This window comes from Malus domestica, chromosome 12 (assembly GCF_042453785.1).
Source record: "Malus domestica chromosome 12, GDT2T_hap1".
Lineage (NCBI taxonomy): Eukaryota > Viridiplantae > Streptophyta > Magnoliopsida > Rosales > Rosaceae > Malus > Malus domestica.
In genome coordinates this window covers 2,743,388-2,762,836 of record NC_091672.1, presented here as the reverse complement: position 1 = coordinate 2,762,836, position 19,449 = coordinate 2,743,388, and the positions used below count along the sequence as shown (strand labels likewise).

Sequence of the window (19,449 nt, the reverse complement as noted above, 5' to 3'; positions counted from 1 at the left end):
TGGATTTGATTTTAAAGCGTTAACAACATATTTCACATTGAAACATGATCGTCGAGGGATAAAAGAAAAACACCTGACTATGGACATCCAATTGCTCACAACTCTTCCTCAAAGGAAATGAAGACAAACTTTTACTTTGAGCAATTAACTCAGAGCATCTTTCACGTTGAATTTCTCACCATTTGAAAGTTGTGTGTAGAATATAATTAATGGTTGATTGTGTATTTATCTATTTAGTATTTTCATTGACAAATATTGGGTGATGAGGATATTGATGCATAGCAAATCAGTACATGACCTTGATTTTTTACAATGTGTTTTTGTTGTGGTTACTTTATCTGAATTTCTACTTTGTGTCTCAAATTTCTATATTGTTTATGTTGTAGGAATCGAACCAGGATTCTCTCCTGAGCATTTCCCTAGGGATCCTAGGGATTCCGCAATCTTGTCCGTTCATCGTGTATCGTGCGGTCAGAAATCATTTAAAATTTAAATTTTAAAATTCAAATATGAATAGTACTTAACGAAAACTGACCGCACGATATAAAATGAACGGACAAGATTGCGGGATCCCTAGGGAATGCTCAGGAGAGAATCCTAGTTCGTAGGAATCAACTATAAATCCATAAAAATCTATGAAAAAAGTCCATACAAATCCGTATAAATTTGTAATAAAATCCCAATTTGTTAAAATCCATATAGATTTGTTGAGTCTATTAAAATCCTTTAAAATCTGTCACTTAAAAAAATCCATTAAAATCCCATGAAATCCATATTGACTACACCCCCTTTGTATATTTTTTTGTTCTACCCGATGTGTTAAATAACAATGTCATTCTAAATATTTTTTTATCACGTTGTGGGGTCCATTTGTGAAGACAACCAATCAAATTCTTAGACTAGACAACAATATTTATTATATATTGAATTAAATCTATTAAAATAATTATTAAATGAATTTGGCAGCTGCTGTCAAATTTGACAGCAAAATGCTTTGCTTTTAATTGACTCAGCGTCACGTAAGAAATTGAAGGATTGGTTGGAGAGAATTTTTTTTACTGCCTATGAAGAAGTTTTGACATTTCCTTTGGAGATGCTGTAAGGTGCTGTAAGGTTATATTTTTTGGGATTATAGGAAAAATTATGATAACACTAATATAGATTGGTGAAATGATTATTTCGAGATTTTGTGGATATTCGTGAACAGATGGATTGAGTATTGTTTGGTGTTGTTGTTATTTGATTTTGATAATTTTAGCAATAGAAATTCGTAGAATCCCTATTTCAACTATTTTATCTTGGTTGTCTCTCCGCTTAATAAGAACTTTAACCTTGTAGGTACTACAAAAACTTCAAGTACATTGTTATTTGCCTCATGCTTATGAAAAATCTTATGTACGGCAAGCGGAAGCCCGTGAGTCCTTTTTCAAACACTTCTAACTCCCAAAATAAGTTAACAAAAAGGAACTTTCGAGTGTTTTCCTTAATTGTTTGAAATGCATATAGAGCAGGCTTATCTCGAGGATTTTAAAGGGCAGACAAGGCAAGATAGCTACGACCCTATGACGTATCAGTGAGTGGGCTTTAGTTTTCAAATTATATTTATTATATATGGTTTCCATAACTATTTTTTGAATACGGGTATATCATGCCATGTCTTTTACATAGAAAATTGATATTGTTGTTTATGAGTATTGTGAATCCGACTATGGCATGATCTTTTATACCATTTATATGCTCATCATGTATATGTTTGCACAATGTTTATAGTAATGTTCGGGGCCAATACACCAGTTTCACATGCATGTTCACGTTGTTTATAGTAATGTCTGGGGTTAAAGTTCAAAACTTCAAAATCAGCAAAATCTCGTTATGTTGAATTTAAATTAATACTAGCATATTAAGACCCCAAACTAAATTAAGAAAGATGCATGACATAGGGTTAGAGGACCTCTCGAAGAGCATTGTGCTTTAGGTATTAGTGAGCATAATTCCATCAGTAGTAAAACTGTTGATATCAAGTAAAATATCACTATCCATTGAAATTTCACATTGCATGTACATCAGGATTTTTTTTTTCTTTTCAAAAAAGATAACTTTCATTAATTAAGAAAGTTATAAAAAGCTCAAAAGGCAATTCTAATACAAGCATAGCTCAAGAGGAAATACAATGGATAGGTCTAAAAAGTGCAAACCCACAATAACAAAAAAACCTTAGATCTGGAAGATTGTTGTCTCCACCACACCAACTGCGACGCCATCGTAAATCCACCACCAAGAAGGAGAACCTATGAACAAATTGGATGCATAGAAAATGGGGCTGAGTGAGCCACTCGAGCAAAAAGCGCTCCCAGAATCCTACCAAACAGTGCTAATACCACTCTAACAACCACCCAACACCAAAGTACACCGTCGAGGACAGACACCTGATGGGCCGAGTAGCAGAGATTGGAGGTGGAAGACTGACAATGGGAAGTTACATATGAGGAAAAGGGTCCATAAAAGCCTAAAATTGAGACAAGCTTAGGAAAGTTGAGACAAAAGCTCAAAGAACACACGAAATTAAGGGCCAAAAATGAAATAGAAATGCAAAGAGGCAAAGGAGATGAGAAAGAAGTAGCTGGAATTGGCAAATAAGGAGAGAAACCTCTGCTTTTTATTCGGGAAGACGATTCAATTGGTCTTCTGTTGTACATCAGGACTAATAAGATCATCATTGTAAACTCTTCTGGATTTATCATATACCTTAAACTCAACTGTAGCTGGGGAGTTCGTCGCGCTTTCAGTTATCTCCCTAAAGAGAGTAAACTGATTGGGCAAATAATATATGAACAGTTTCTTCAAATTCTTAGCATTCTCGATGATATACCTTGCTAACTCCCATTCATTCATCCCATTATTGGAAATCTCAAATGTTACTTCTTTAAGCTGATTAATACAAGCTAGGTTTTTGAGCTTCCAATATTTGCTACCAAACTTTCCAGATTCCTGCAAAAGATATAACAGGCAAATATATTGAAGTTCTTAAAAAGAAAAAGAAAAAAACACCACGCAATAGTTTTCCAATTATATATTTAGTACAATCGAATTACTACAGGAATCATCTAAGACATCGGATAATCTCTGTTGGAGAGAGAGAGAGAGAGAGAGAGAGAGAGAGAGAGAGAGAGAGAGAGAGAGAGCAAACACAAGTTTTACTTACACAGCAAACAGATTTTGAGGTTACAACGTGCAAAGTATGCAAGTTAGGCATTCGTTTAAGCAGAGAGGTCATTACTTTGACTAGGTGATCCGTCAAACTCATGTCACGCACACAAAAGTGACCAACATGAGCTAATAATCCCGGCATGGAACCCTTCCAAATTAGAGCCTGCAATGTTATAAAGACAACATTTTATATCGAGAAAGAACGAGAGCCTGCAATGTTATAAAGGCCACATTATTTTATATAGAGATAAAAACGAGCAGGCTAGGTTCAGGATTCCAAACCTTCCAAACGTTTGATTCTGAATTGATTTTTAGTACATTTCTAATTGTAGTTTAGATACTGAATTGAGATAAAAATAAGCAGGTTTGAAAAGGGTATAGCTAGGGTAAGGGAAGTGTTCCGTACCTTCATGGTCGCTACATTTAGCATAAGAACTTCAACTCTCTGAATACTGCAAAACGCCTCAAATAAATTGCCAAAATCAGCCCTTATCCTAGGCTGGAGAAAAATCTCAGCTTTTTCCAAACACATGACCTTCTCCAGATTTAGGTGACTTGCCACCCTCCCTTTCCATTTCAAACTTTTAAGATTGGGAGCGAAAATATTTAGCTTGCTTGATTGATAAATCCAGTACATTTGTATATTTTCAAGTTTTTCCCCGGAGATATTGAGATGGCAAACATGACGGTAACTAGGCACAAATCGAAATGATTCTAAAGATGAGCTTTCAATGCATATTTTTTCTATCCCAACAACGGATTCAAGCCCTAACTCTTTAATGCATTTACATGAACATGAAATCCATTTGCAAAACTCCTCATCTATCGTAACACTGCTCAATTTTAGGCATTGTAGAGTAGTGAAACAAGCAAAGGAGGGAGTTTTAAGAAGCTTATCCCCGTGCAAATCCACCATTAGTGACCTCAAAGATTGACAGAGAAAGATGCAAGACGGTAATTCTAGTACTGGTCTCCCTAGCTCATATTTACCTGGAAAGTAAAGATCAAGTACTTCAACATTACAACTTGCAGCTGTATACATCCAGTTGATCACTCGAAAATACTCATCATAATAGCTGCTTGCATCATCATCTCGACATAACCAACGTATACGAAAATGTTGTATCTTATTATCGCCACGTTGACTCAAGAACCTATCCAAATAACCTAACAACTTCAATCTCTTCTGCCTACTGAAAGTCCTTACATCAAAGTTCAAAGACGGAGTGGATAAATAAAACTGCATGCACCTTTTTGACACACAGCCCACTCGGCAGATATCTCTTAAAGTGAGGGAGGAAAGAATGTGATGAGCAACTTCTTCTGGAAGATTACTAAATCTGTCTATTAATCTCTCGTGACGAGGACCTTGAGATTGAGAAATTGCAGTTGCCAATGACTTACGTTTGTGTTCCATGGCGCTTGGTTCCTTTTAGTTTTTGTATAAGAGGACCTTACACCTACAAGGAATTGATTAAGGACATAAGAACAGAAATCGTGTAAACATACGACACGAACTTATGAACAGCACCTAAACCCTAAGGGATTATGTGCATAATCTATATAGTTTATGAAGGGTTAATAATTGTATAGAACAAAATCATGGAATCAAATAAAAACTCGAAGTAATAGTATATGCATGGGCTAACTCAAAGGGTTTACTGCTTGATGAACAAGGTAATTGGTCAAGAGATGGCTCCGTTCCAAGTAGCCTGCGGCAATGTGGCACTCAACACAACTGAAAAGTGTAGGTTTTTTAAACACTGCCCTCGAAACCCTAAAAACTGTAGGGGATTTTTTATATTATTTTTATTATAAAAAAAAGGTAAATTAAAGAAAACCTATGAAGCACGGGAGCGGGATCCGGATCGGCCGGAATCTCCCGCGTTGGTGCGGATGGGAGCGGCACGGAGCAGCTGAAATACGGCTCTGATACAGCTTGGCGCATTCAGATGCTTATCGTATTCTGCACTGGTTCGATCGATGGCCTTCGCTTGTTTACAGTTGCCAACGGTGGGTCATTCATCTCCGGGCACGTTAGGAAGACGGCGGAAAGGTTTCAGAGTTGTATGCGCGGGTGGAAGAAGATGACTTGTAATTAAAATTATTATAAATTGACTAGTAACTACATGTGTGCGAAATTTTTCCTTTTTCTCATGAGATTGGGCCGCGTATTTTTTATAAAAAAATATAAAGGGCGTATTCAATTGAGATTTTAATTCTTTTAATGAATTTAGGAGTATTCAATCAGGATTTTAAGTGATTCTCTGAAATTCAATAAAATGTGTATTCAATTAGGATTTTAAGATAGTTTATTAAAATGGAATTTTAACGAAAAACTCCTGGTACTGTTCACTATAATGAAAAACCATATTTTTATACTAAAAAGTCAATCATGGTACTATTCATTTTACCCTTTATTTTGTCTTTATCGTTAAAACTCAAAGTTTTCAAACTATTTTCATTAGTTTTCCTTTATTAAAATCCTTATAGAAATCTGAATGTATTTATTTATAATTTTAAAAAAAATTATAACATTCCATGTGTATTTAATTAGAATTGGAATTTAAAGAATTTGGAAAAGTTGAGGAATTAGAGGGAATTGGAGAGATTTTGTAGTATATTTTAAGCATCCACAAATCTCATATCTCTTCATGAGATTTTGAAGGAATTGAATCAAAATTTTATATGGAATCTCTACAAATCAGTTAAACTCTATAAAAATCCATGGATTTATAAATCCATTAAAATCTCTTAAATTCTCAATTGAATACACCCCGTTACTTAATTACCATGTTACCTATTAGTACACCTATTTTTACTTGTTACACGTTTTGTTAATTTTTGCAAGTAATCTTTCTCAATTCATTCGATCTGCCAACAAAAAATTGAGAGGAGTATGTGATAAGTAAAAATGAGTGTGTGAATAGGTACTACCCATTAATAAAATCTTCTTTGTCTACAAACAAAGGGTGAAAAGATAATTTGGTTTCTGCCATAGCGTAAAATTATAGACAATAATGTAATCGCACAAACTAATTAATTTTTTTTAAGATAATTTGGTTTCTACCACATCGTAAAATTATGGACAATAATGTAATATCGCACAAACTAATTAATCTTTTTAAGATAATTTGGTTTCTACCACATCGTAAAATTATGGACAATAATGTAATATCGCACAAACTAATTAATTTTTTTTCAGATAATTTGGTTTCTACTACATCGTAAAATTATGGACAATAATGTAATATCGCACAAACTAATTAATTTTTTTAACATTACCTATATTTTATCATATCATCTCTAACAATGTAATATCACACATAATAATGAACAACAACAACAACAACAAAGCCTTTTCCCACTAAGTGGGGTCGGCTATATGAATCCTAGAACGCCATTGCGCTCGGTTTTGTGTCATATCCTCCGTTAGATCCAAGTACTCTAAGTCTTTTCTTAGAGTCTCTTCCAAAGTTTTCCTAGGTCTTCCTCTACCCCTTCGGCCCTGAACCTCTGTCCCGTAGTCACATCTTCGAACCGGAGCATCAGTCGGCCTTCTTTGCACATGTCCAAATCACCGGAGCCGATTTTCTCTCATCTTTCCTACAATTTCGGCTACTCCTACTTTACCTCGGATATCCTCATTCCCAATCTTATCCTTTCTCGTGTGCCCACACATCCCACGAAGCATCCTCATCTCCGCTACACCCATTTTGTGTACGTGTTGATGCTTCACCGCCCAACATTCTGTGCCATACAACATCGCTGGCCTTATTGCCGTCCTATAAAATTTTCCCTTGAGCTTCAGTGGCCTACGACGGTCACACAACACGCCGGATGCACTCTTACACTTCATCCATCCAGCTCGTATTTTATGGTTGAGATCTCCATCTAATTCTCCGTTCTCTTGCAAGATAGATCCTAGGTAGCGAAAATGGTCACTTTTTGTGATCTTCGCTAGATTGCTCCGGTCATTAGTGTGGATAAGTATATAAATGGATAGAGATAAGAAAGCAAACACAAGATGTACGTGGTTCACCCAGATTGGCTACGTCCACGGAATAGAAAAGTTCTCATTAATTGTGAAGGGTTTACACAAGTACATAGGTTCAAGCTCTCCTTTAGTGAGTACAAGTGAATGATTTAGTACAAATGACATTAGGAAATATTGTGGGAGAATGATCTCGTAATCACGAAACTTCTAAGTATCGGAGTGTGGTGTCGTCTTGACTTGCCTTATCTGTCTCATAGGTAGATGTGGCATCTTCTCTGGAAGTACTTTTCCTCCATCCAGGGGTGGTATCTTTAACTGGTGGAGATGCACAAGGTAATGTATCAATTTCACTTGAAGCTTACTTGTAGTTTCAGGCTTGGTCAAGCGCGATACAAACCATGTAGTAGGAGTCCCCCAAGTCGCCGAGCTAGGAGGTCTACTGAAAGAGGTGACAGACAAGGGAAGCAATCAGAGCTCCGACTGATTGTTCACCTTCTCCCCATCTTGCAACAGCATGAAGGATAAAGAGAAGAAAAATGAGAAGAGATGATATGAGATACTTTTGCTTTTGAAGAAGTAACTTTCCACAGGCTTATTCTTGAACTGAGCTGGAGGGTTTTCTGGTTTCCTTCAGAGTATAAGGCCGACTGAAGAATTTGAGGGTCAAAACAAGTCCATCAAATCTAGAGTACGTTCCACCCTGCTGATATGGGATACTTTTGCTTTTGACAGAGTAATGGATGTATCGGCACGTGTGCTGTTACGCTTGTCTCCACATGCTTCCTTGTATCCTTCGCACTTGCCCTATCTGTTCCTCAAGCAGATGCAGAATCTTCCCTGGAAACATAAGATGTTGAAGATGAGTACTCGAGAGCAATGCCAGGTAAGTAATCAGGTAAGGGGTTCCAGGCAGTCAGTTCCTGGCTGGAAGCTTGATTCCAAGTGCTGACTGATTGCTCTCTTTCTCCTTGTCTTGCACATGTTCAAACCACCGTAACCGATTTTCTCTCATCTTTCCTTCAATTTCGGCTACTCCTACTTTACCCCGGATATCCTCATTCCTAATCTTATCCTTTCTCGTGTGCCTACACATCCAACGAAGCATCCTCATCTCCGCTACACCCATTTTGTGTACGTGTTGATGTTTCACCGCCCAACATTCTGTGCCATACAACATCGCCGGCCTTATTGCCGTCCTATAAAATTTTCCCTTGAGCTTCAGTGGCATACGACGGTCACACAACACGCCGGATGCACTCTTCCACTTCATCCATCCAGCTTGTATTTTATGGTTGAGATCTCCATCTAATTCTCCGTTCTTTTGCAAGATAGATCCTAGGTAACGAAAACGGTCGCTATTTGGTATTTCTTGATCTCCGATCCTCACCCCTAATTCGTTTTGGCCTCCATTTGCACTGAACTTGCACTCCATATATTCTGTCTTTGATCGGCTTAGGCGAAGACCTTTAGATTCCAACACTTCTCTCCAAAGGTTAAGCTTTGCATTTACCCCTTCCTGAGTTTCATCTATCAACACTATATCGTCTGCGAAAAGCATACACCAAGGAATATCATCTTGAATATGTCCTGTTAACTCATCCATTACCAACGCAAAAAGGTAAGGACTTAAGGATGAGCCTTGATGTAATCCTACAGTTATAGGAAAGCTTTCGGTTTGTCCTTCATGAGTTCTTACGGCAGTCTTTGCTCCTTCATACATATCCTTTATAGCTTGGATATATGCTACTCGTACTCATTTCTTCTCTAAAATCCTCCAAAGAATGTCTCTTGGGACCCTATCATACGCTTTTTCCAAATCTATAAAGACCATGTGTAAATCCTTTTTCCCATCTCTATATCTTTCCATCAATCTTCGTAAGAGATAGATTGCCTCCATGGTTGAGCGCCCTGGCATGAACCCGAATTGGTTGTCCGAACCCGTGTCTCTTGCCTCAATCTATGCTCAATGACTCTCTCCCAAAGCTTCATTGTATGACTCATTAGCTTAATACCCCTATAGTTCATGCAATTTTGTACGTCGCCCTTATTCTTGTAGGTAGGCACCAAAGTGCTCGTTCGCCACTCGTTTGGCATCTTCGTTTTCAAAATCCTATTGAAAAGGTTAGTGAGCCATGTTATACCTGTCTCTCCCAAAAGTTTCCACACTTCGATTGGTATATCGTCTGGGCCTATTGCTTTTTTATGCTTCATCTTCTTCAAAGCTACAACCACTTCTTCCTTCCGGATTCGACGATAAAAAGAGTAGTTTCTACACTCTTCTAAGTTACTCAACTCCCCTAAAGAAGCACTCATTTCATGTCCTTCATTGAAAAGATTATGAAAATAACCTCTCCATCTGTCTTTAACCGCGTTTTCTGTAGCAAGAACCTTTCCATCCTCATCCTTGATGCACCTCACTTGGTTTAGGTCCCTTGTCTTCTTTTCCCTTGCTCTAGATAGTTTATAGATATCCAACTCTCCTTCTTTGGTATCTAGTCGTTTATACATATCGTCGTAAGCCGCTAACTGAGCTTCTCTGACAGCTTTCTTCGTCTCTTGCTTCGCTTTTCTATACCTTTCACCATTTTCATCGGTCCTCTCCTTGTATAAGGCTTTACAACATTCCTTCTTAGCCTTCACCTTCGTTTGTACCTCCTCATTCCACCACCAAGATTCCTTTTGGTGTGGGGCAAAGCCCTTGGACTCTCCTAATACCTCTTTTGCTACTTTTCGGATACAACTAGCCATGGAATCCCACATTTGGCTAGCTTCCCCCTCTCTATCCCACACACATTGGGTGATTACCTTCTCTTTGAAAATGGCTTGTTTTTCTTCTTTTAGATTCCACCATCTAGTCCTTGGGCACTTCTAAGTCTTGTTCTTTTGTCTTACTCTTTTGATATGTACATCCATCACCAACAAGCGATGTTGATTAGCCACGCTCTCTCCTGGTATAACTTTGCAATCCTTACAAGTTATACGATCCCCTTTCCTCATTAGAAAAAAATCTATTTGTGTTTTTGACGACCCACTCTTGTAGGTGATCACATGTTCTTCTCTCTTCTTAAAGAAGGTGTTGGCTAAGAAGAGATCATATGCCATTGCAAAATCCAAGATAGCTTCCCCATCCTCGTTTCTCTCCCCAAAACCATGGCCACCATGAAAACCTCCATAGTTGCCTGTCTCCCTGCCCACGTGTCCATTTAAATCTCCTCATATAAATAACTTCTCCGTCTGAGCAATTCCTTGCACCAAGTCTCCAAGATCTTCCCAAAATTTCTCCTTCGAACTCGTATCCAACCCTACTTGAGGTGCATACGCACTAATCACATTGATAAGTTCTTGTCCTATTACAATCTTGATTGCCATGATTCTATCTCCTACCCTCTTGACATCTACAACATCTTGTACCAAGGTCTTGTCCACGATGATGCCAACACCGTTTCTCGTTTTATTTGTGCCCGAATACCAAAGTTTAAACCATGAGTTTTCTAGATCCTTTGCCTTACTACCAACCCACTTAGTTTCTTGTAGGCACATAATATTTATCCTTCTCCTCACCATAACTTCCACTACTTCCATAGATTTTCCCGATAAGGTTCCTATATTCCACGTTCCTAAACGCATTTTGCTCTCTTGAACTCTACCCTTCTGTCCTAGCTTCTTCACCATCCCCCGTCTAATAGGATTAAAGTACTTCTTTTGTGTGTCCCGGGTAAAGTTGATAGGAGCATATGCTCCCAAACAACTTTGAGTGGAGTCGTTCGAAAAGAAGTTTCTATGGCCCCCTTGCTCATTTAACACTGCATCCGGGTGCCGATGGAGATACAGTGACCCTTGCTCACTTATCACTGTGCTCGGGCCACACAGCGCGCCACTTACGGGTGACGCCCTAGCTTTAGCGCGATTTTGTTCTGGATTCATGTTCATAAGGATTCGACGTGATCATGGAGTGCCGGCTGTCGACTACCTGACGCCCTCCCCCTCCTCCTTTATCCGGGCTTGGGACCGGCCATGTAAGACATAGGCGGAGTTACACATAATAATGAACATGTTATTAATTTTTATTCGATTTTAAAAAACAAATACACGTGATATTTTTTATTCGATCAAATTAACAAATAACTATATAAAAATACCTAACTGTTATGAGTACCAATGTATGCCCATTTTGCTTTGGTTGTTAAAATTGAAGGGGAAAGGAACATAGTGAGAGAGAGTGAGGTTGTTCTTTATTTTTATTTTTTAAATTAGAGATGATAAACTTACATGTTTATAAGGTTTAAAAAAAAATTTGTTTTGTGAAATTACGTTACTATCTTAATTTTTTTTTTGTGATAAATATAAAGATATATTTTCACTCATTTTTTATTGACAAAAAAACTTTCATTAATGTAGTTTTAGACTAGCATTTACCCACACACTTTGTGTGTATGAGCACATTTTTTTATAAAATGTGAAGGAGAGAGGAAGAGAGAGAACCGGGGGGGGGGGGAGTGAGAGGTTTTTGTTGCTGGTTAATTTTTTTTTAATATTTGAGGTATTTTAACATCACATGTATATGAGGATTCAATCAAAAACAGTAAAATTTGGACCTGTGAAATTATATTATTGCCCATTAATTTTTTTATGTGATACTAAATAGTCTTTTCATCATCTTTTAGTTGACAAAAAAAATTTCATTAATTAATAGAGATTATGCATGAAATTGTTTTACAAAAGTTGAATCCACGTGTTGTAGGGTTGGCGGTGAAGTCACTCCCATAAAATCCTCACACTCCGAAATCCCTTTGATCATTTCATTTTTGCCGCGCTTGGAGTCCAGCCCTTTCTGTCGCTCAACCTCCCAATTTCCAACCCTACTTCTCTCTTTCCACTCCATTTTCCGGCGATGCCTCCCCGTCGTCGAGTAAGATCTCGAATCCGTCTCTCTCTCTCTCTCAAATGAGAAACCCACCGTTTGGCTCTTACGGAGAAACCGTCGAAAGGGAAAGCTCATTTCACTTTCGGTTTTGGTTTCTCAGTAACCAAACGCAGTGATTCAATGTGCTTTTTTTTTCCTTTTTTTGTTCGATTTTAAATATTGTTTTCGAGTGCTGATTTACTGCGTTGATTTTGTCCTCATTTTTTATTTAATTATGTATGGAATTGGATTGAGCAGGGTGCTGTTAGAATAATTTCATGTTGATGTTGTTTATATTAGGGTCTACGCAAGATTGTTTGATTTTCGAAATCGATTACGAATTTCACTAAAAAGAAAATATTCTAATGATTTCAATTGACATCCACATGGGAGTGATGAGATAAAGAATGCCGAAAATATTCAATTTTTGGGTTGTTAGGGATTTTGTTATGGAAGGGCTAAACGTGTTTATGATAACCAAAAGCACTTCTAACTTCGTTTGGGTGAAAAACTTCTGACCCATTAGTGCTTTTTCAAGAATCACCTGGTCTTGAGGGAGCGCTTTCTAGTGCTTTTTCAGGAAGCATTTGGTTTTTTTAATAAAAATTTTGACATGTTTATATTAAAAGTACTTCTAACAGAAGTGTCAAGGAAGTGTTTCCTATAGAAGCAGGTCTCAAACGAGCCCTTTAACTACTTTATTGCAGCTCTCTTAGGGGTTTTCTCTGTACCATCTAATTGCATAAGGGGTTTTGGGTTTTTGTAAAATTGGAGATGATTTTGCATCTTGTATGCAACTTATTTATTTAGTCAATGAACAGTTTATGATTTTGGCGAGCTTATGAGCAAATCAACCTTTGTTTCGTTTTGCAGGATATGAATCCTGCAGTTTTTGTCAATGCAGAGTTGTTGCGATCGTATGTTGGAAGTCGGGTTCGGGCACTGATTCAGGTGGTGCGAGTTGAGGGTGAAACTATCATTGGAAATTCTACTGATGAAAGCCAGCTAGTTGTGAAGGGCATCCCAACGTTTCCTCTTACAAAATTTGTTGAGGTCATAGGCCTTGCTGACAGTGATACGTCCATCCAGGCTGACATGTGGACCAACCTCGGAGAGACAGCTGGTATGCCTCCTTTTTCCCCAGCCTTCTTCAATTTCTACCTAGGGTTCACAATAAATATGTAATTGTTACTGTCGGAAGCTTATGGTGCTTGGATTTGGGATTGGGTGAAGTTGAATCTTTAGAAAGGGGCTTCTGCTTAAAGTTGCCAGAAAACAGTTCATTTTATCGACACTTTTTGGAACCGAAATATACAGTTTCTGCCTAACTGTTAAAAGCAAAATAAACTGGAGCTTAAACATGCATCAACATAACCTTAAAAAGTGAGTTTCCATTCTAATCGCGGGGTATGTTACTTCTTCAAACTGGTTATTTTACATGAAACTTCTATAGAATGCTTGCGTTAATTTAGCATCCCAAAAGCTGTCATCAAACTCTGGTGTTTAATCTTTTGGAACCAATGAACTATGTTCAGAAATAGTTATAAATTTGAGAAACCCGAAATGTACCCCTTCTTTGGTGTCCATGCCACCGTTCATCTTTTTGGTCTATTTAGTGCTTAATCGTTTGGGCATTAGAGTCTATTAGTCCAGGTTCTGTTGCAGGTTCTGATATAATTCAATTTTTACTTCACCTATTTGCAGATACATACACTTACAATCAGCTCTGTCAGATTGTAAATGGGGAATATAAAATCTTGTTCGTCTGAGTTACAACGAGATTCAGTTGTAAGCGGGAATGCGCTTCCTAGTTACATCATGATGGGACAAATAATGTAGTTGGTCATGTAGTTTTAACACTAGATTTCGCAGTTTTTCGAATTTTATGGCAGCGAAGCGATTAAGATCTTCGCTATCTGACATATGCAGAAGTCTCAGATATTCAGATTTTACTAGTCCTTCAAACTTCATGCGATTCATTAACCGCGACATTGCTGTGTTGAGTTTTTTGTTTCATGTTTTGCAGATTCAATACTTTACCCTTCAATTTTTATTTCGACTTCATATTTTTTTGATGCCTTGAGCTGCAAGTTTGCCTAATCTATGCAAATACTGTGAGCTGGGCTGTCTAATTGACGGAGGACTTTGTCCTATCTTTTGCAAACAACGTATTTTCACGGTGTAAATTTTATAATTGAACTTTCAAAATTTTAATGTTTATTTGAAGATCATTGTTATGAATCCATCGTTTCGTCATTAAAAAATGAAATAGAGGGTTTAACATGAATATTTTAACTTACAACGATACAGTCACGGTTGATCATGAATATCTTGAACTCACTACGGTTCATCATGAATATTTTTAAAGGAAAACTAATGAAAATAGTTTGAAAACTTAGAGTTTTAATGATAAGGACAAAAAAAGGGTAAAGTGAATAGTACCAGGTTTGACTTTTTAGTGTAAAAATATGGTTTTTCGTTAAAGTGAACAGTACCGTGGGCTCTTCGTTAAAACTCCCTATTTTTAACTCACTACGGTTCATCATGAATATCTAAGATGTGAAATAATGGGCTGGAAGTCCATAAGTTGTCCATGTCACATAAATTATGGGCCGAAAACCCACAACTACGGCCCAATATCAAAGATTACATATCCAATAACCTTTGAAGATATCCCTGTCGAAAATGCGCAAGACGACACTCAAACCTCAAAAGCGATTCCCTTTTCCTTTTCGTTTTCGTTCGTTGGGTTCGAGCTCAGTAAAAAGCTCAGAGCACCGAGTTAGGGTTTCCAAATTGAACAAATTGGTTCCGCAGCTGAATTAATTGTTCGAATCACCGAACCAGGTACTATCAAAGTCTACACTGTTTTTAATTGGATTTTTCTCTCCAATTTTTGTCTTTTTTTGGGCTTATTTTCGTTGAAATATTCAATTTTCTGTTCTCATTTCTTAATTGGATAACTAAAAATGCAAATGAATGGTTTTTGATTACTTGGGTAGTGTTATTTCTGTGTAGAAATGTAAAGAGGGAACCTGAAAGTAAAATATTTTGCCGAGAAAGGGTTCGAATCGAAACGAATTAAATGTTGGTGGGTTTAGGGAAAAAGAGCCAATGTTAGAAGATTGAAATGCTATTTCCCCAACAACGAAGTTTCCTCTGACGATAATCTATCAGAAAACAAATGACCCTTCAAATGCTCTGCTGTTGTGTGATTATTCATTCCAATAACTAGTCAATATCCAACCATCGTCAGTTGCTATAGCTTGTTGCCCTTTAACTAGAAAGGGCATCCACCTTTTCGTTCCAGAATTCCTTCTGTCTTCATCCTTTGTCTTTTTTGCGAATTCCGCTTACATATTGTCCATTCCTTTCACAACCCAATGTGAGTCTAGGGCTCCTGTTACCTATTCGTGCCCAACCTATTATCATTATATATCTTTTAAGGTCGTTATCGGTCATTTTACAAATGGGAAAACTTGTAATTAAAATTTTAATTAAAAAGTGGGCGGGGAGATAAACACGGGGTGGGAATAACAGCACTCTAGGGAAATTAAGGTAATTTTGGGGTGGTTGGAATTGTTTACAAGTTCTAAAATTTGAGGCATTTAGTTGTTTTTTAATTGGATGGGATTAAGCAAGGGGCTTGTAGCTTGGTCGGTTAATAGCATTCCCCCTTGCTCCGGAGGTCACGAGTTCAATTCCCCCTCTCCCAATATTGCTTGTATAAGAGAAAAAGAAAAAGAAAAAGTGGGATGGGGTTGGGTTTTCATTTTGTTCTCAAGCTTCTGTATAATCTTGCTTTATTGAAAGTAATAGCCGTCTTTATATCGAAGGGAATGCTAGAATCTGAAAATTTCAGTGCTTTGCAACATGTCAGCCTCTTACTGTTTCAGCTGTAATCTACAATGTGTTATCATATATCTATGATTTCCACTATATGTTGTTTGATTTCTTATTCATGTTTTTTTCCTTTTTGTTTTTGTCCTCTTTGTGCATGAACCTCTCCAGATAGATAGATAAACAATTACACCATCCATTTACTGTCAAATGTCGATATCTAAATATTCGAGAAATTCACTGCTTCATTGTTTGTTTCGCCTGCTGAGCATCACCATCCCCTTGATAAATCATGCAGAATTCTTCTGTTGCTGTCTCTTACTATTTTTACAATATAATGACCCCTTAATTGAAAATCATTGACTTTGCAAGTCCTCGAATCCATACCTCATGGCACAGATTCTTTCGAAATTCTTACCCTGCAACTTCGTTTGGCCTCTCATGTTGTTTCCACCTTTCCATATCTGTATTCTTTCTTCTGGGCCTCTGTGCTTTCTTCACAGTTGCCTTGCAAGCTTTTCTTTCTAGATATATAAGATGCCGAAAACAAGGACAAATGTTTCTGGGGATGCATCTGAAAGGCTTGTAGAATCTGACGAGCGGGTGGATCTGGAGGGAGACAATGATCCCGAGGAAACAATAGAAGAGGAGGTTGAGTATGAAGAAGTAGAGGAGGAGGAGGAAGTCGAGGTGGAAGAAGAGGAGGAAGAGGAAGAAGAAGATCCTGAAGAGGAGGGTGAGGAAGAGGATGACAACAAGCGACCTGCTACAAAATCTAATGCACAGAAAAGCTCAGATGGTGATGAAGAGATGATTGTTGCTGATGCGGAGGACGAGGAGGAGAAAAGGAAGCATGTTGAGCTTCTTGCTCGTCCTCCGCATGGGTCAGAGGTGTATCTTGGTGGCATTCCTCATGATGCATCCGAAGTGGATTTGAGGGGATTTTGTGAATCTATTGGGGAAGTGACTGAGGTAAGACATATATTGTTGATTGTAAAGCTCTGCTTGTGTCTTTTACATTTAGGCTCATAGAAATCTATATATGTTCACAGGTTAGAATAATGAAGGGAAAAGATTCTGGTGAGGCCAAAGGCTATGCTTTTGTAACCTTCAGAAACAAAGAATTGGCCTCTAAGGCAATTGAGGAACTGAATAATTCGGAGTTAAAGGTAATCTCAACTCACTTTTGGTCACTTCTTTTCTGCAAACACTGCTTCTGTAAATTATCGACTCAGGTTTGTGGCACTACTAATTTGTGCATCTACTTTCATCCGCACTTCTCCTTTTGAGATAAATTACTTGCTTTCCTTATCTTTAATGGAAATTAGAACTAATGTTTTCATTTATTGCAACACTAACTTTTCTGCTGTCTTCCATTTATAGGGAAAAAGGATTAAATGTTCGACATCTCAAGCAAAGCATCGGTTGTTCATCGGAAATGTTCCAAGAAGTTGGGGAGAGGAAGATATGAAGAAGGCTGTAACAGATATTGGACCAGGAGTCATTTCTGTGGAATTGTTGAAGGTTTGAGATATATTCTTTAATCTTTTGTTTTGCTTCTTGATGATTTTTCTTGTATCTTGATCTAATTCAGTTTTCGGTTGAATCTTCTTTATACAGGACCCACAGAACTCCAGCCGAAATCGGGGATTTGCGTTCATCGAGTATTATAATCATGCCTGTGCAGAATACTCAAGACAAAAGATGTCAACCCCAAAATTTAAGCTTGACACCAATGCTCCAACTGTTAGCTGGGCTGATCCTAGAAATACAGAATCCTCTGCTGCTTCTCAGGTTAGCTGTTGATGCCTTTTTCTACACATCTGCTATTATATATATATATATATGTTTTTCTTCCACAACATTCTATCACGGTTCCTAATTATCTTTCCTGTTTGTGGGAGGTTGCATCTCGTACGCATCTGTCCTCATATCTGAATACTCCATTCCAAGATCTCCACCACATTAGACCTCTGACTTCTATGTGCAACATTACGCGTGTGGACTTGGTTCTCCCTTTGCATTATTACTTGTGGATTTTGCTTGAGTCATGACATCTTTGTTTTGATTGATACAGGTTAGGGCAGTGTATGTCAAGAATTTACCAAAAGACATTACTCAGGATCAGCTGAAGGATCTGTTTGAACATCATGGAAAGATCACAAAGGTGGTTCTCCCACCTGCAAAAGCGGGACAGGAAAAGAGCAGATTTGGTTTTGTGCACTTTGCGGAAAGGGCATGTGCCATGAAGGCATTGAAGAACACTGAAAAATATGAAATTGATGGTAGCTTTCTTATGTTCCTTTACTATTCTCAGTAGTCAAACCAAATTTTCAGTAGAGAATCTTAATTCATAATCTTATGTGTCATAGGTCAAGTTTTGGAGTGTTCTCTTGCAAAACCACAATCAGATCAGAAGTCTTCTGGATCATCAACTCAACAACGGTCAGCCTTACTTCCGACCTACCCACCACGTTTTGGTTATGGCATGGTAGGGGGTAGTCCTTATGGTGGTGGCTTAGGTGCTGGATATGGTGGTCCGGGAATTGCGCAAGTAAGGTTTAAATTATAGTATTATTGTGGCATAAAATAAATAAATAGGGTTAACTGTCTGTTAATCTGATGACACATTGAACATACGGGGAAACTGCATTTGTATATTATAATAAAGTTAGTCACAAATTAAAAGTATCTTTGTTTATGTAACAATTTTGACAACAGCAACTACACGTCTCTCCCGTGAGACAAACTTCAAAAAGGAAAAAATTTGCTCGTTTAATTTCCTACGATGCTTCCTATGTCGATACTCAGTTTATAGCAAACTTTCTCTGGATATGTTTGCTGATATAGGTCTCAATTTCTTGCAGCCACTGATATACGGTAGGGGACCAACTCCTGCTGGCATGGCAATGATGCCTATGCTTTTACCTGACGGAAGGATTGGATATGTCCTGTAAGTATTGTTTCTTTTGGTATTTGTTCGCTGCATGTACCGTCTCATAGTCAATTTACGGGCCTGTACAAATCAGTCTCGTATATATTGCCTGCTGATCTCTTGCATATAGAATTTTACACTTTTTCAAGTTCATATTTGTACTCTGCATCCGAAGTTGAACTTTGCGTTTCTTTCTCTAGGCAACAGCCGGGAGTACAACCACAGATGCCTCCACTGCAATCCCGAGGTGGAAGAAGTGGTGGTGGTGGCAGCTCAAGTGGTGGAAGGCAAAGCGGTGAGAGCAGTCGTGGCCGCATTCGCTACAACCCGTATTAATTTGTGAGTTCTGGCTCTTGTTTCGAGAAAACGGAACGAAGATGGCATCTTGGATTGACAATCAGTACTTTGGGCGTATGAAGGAGTGCACACATTTGTGGTTGTGCAGTTGGTTTTAAGTTACAAAATCAAATGTAGTTTGATTCATGCCGATGCCCGTGTAGTATGCTTAAACTAAAACAAGGTTTAGTTAAACTATGAATTTTGTGCCGTTGAATTTCGTTGCTTTTC

The 19,449-nt window shown here is 37.9% G+C and overlaps 3 protein-coding genes across 6 annotated transcripts; 2 read left to right on the top strand and 1 right to left on the bottom strand.

Moving 5' to 3' along the window:
- Positions 1–2,086: 2,086 nt before the first annotated feature.
- LOC114820099 (F-box/LRR-repeat protein At3g58900-like) lies at positions 2,087–5,275 on the bottom strand. Its single transcript, XM_029090346.2, has 4 exons — positions 5,049–5,275; positions 3,614–4,667; positions 3,203–3,370; positions 2,087–2,988 (listed from the first exon to the last, which is right to left on the bottom strand). The coding sequence occupies exons 2-4, from the start codon at positions 4,622–4,624 to the stop codon at positions 2,674–2,676; spliced, it is 1,494 nt and encodes a 497-aa protein (XP_028946179.1). The 5' UTR covers positions 4,625–4,667; positions 5,049–5,275; the 3' UTR covers positions 2,087–2,673.
- Positions 5,276–11,964: 6,689 nt separating this feature from the next.
- LOC103423193 (replication protein A 14 kDa subunit B-like) lies at positions 11,965–14,096 on the top strand. Its single transcript, XM_008361265.4, has 3 exons — positions 11,965–12,113; positions 12,981–13,230; positions 13,812–14,096. The coding sequence occupies exons 1-3, from the start codon at positions 12,096–12,098 to the stop codon at positions 13,874–13,876; spliced, it is 333 nt and encodes a 110-aa protein (XP_008359487.1). The 5' UTR covers positions 11,965–12,095; the 3' UTR covers positions 13,877–14,096.
- A 687-nt stretch (positions 14,097–14,783) lies between these two features.
- LOC103423194 (heterogeneous nuclear ribonucleoprotein Q-like) lies at positions 14,784–19,435 on the top strand. 4 transcript variants are annotated; one of them, XM_008361268.4, is made up of 9 exons: positions 14,784–14,954; positions 16,476–16,919; positions 17,000–17,116; positions 17,331–17,471; positions 17,568–17,741; positions 18,025–18,232; positions 18,320–18,501; positions 18,815–18,900; positions 19,083–19,435. In XM_008361268.4, the coding sequence occupies exons 2-9, from the start codon at positions 16,485–16,487 to the stop codon at positions 19,216–19,218; spliced, it is 1,479 nt and encodes a 492-aa protein (XP_008359490.1). In that variant the 5' UTR covers positions 14,784–14,954; positions 16,476–16,484; the 3' UTR covers positions 19,219–19,435. The 4 variants fall into 4 exon arrangements, with proteins under 4 accessions (XP_008359490.1, XP_008359489.1, XP_008359488.1 ...); XM_008361267.4 differs by having other exon boundaries at positions 16,451–16,919; XM_008361266.4 differs by having other exon boundaries at positions 14,789–14,954; positions 16,119–16,919.
- The last annotated feature ends 14 nt before the right edge of the window (positions 19,436–19,449 follow it).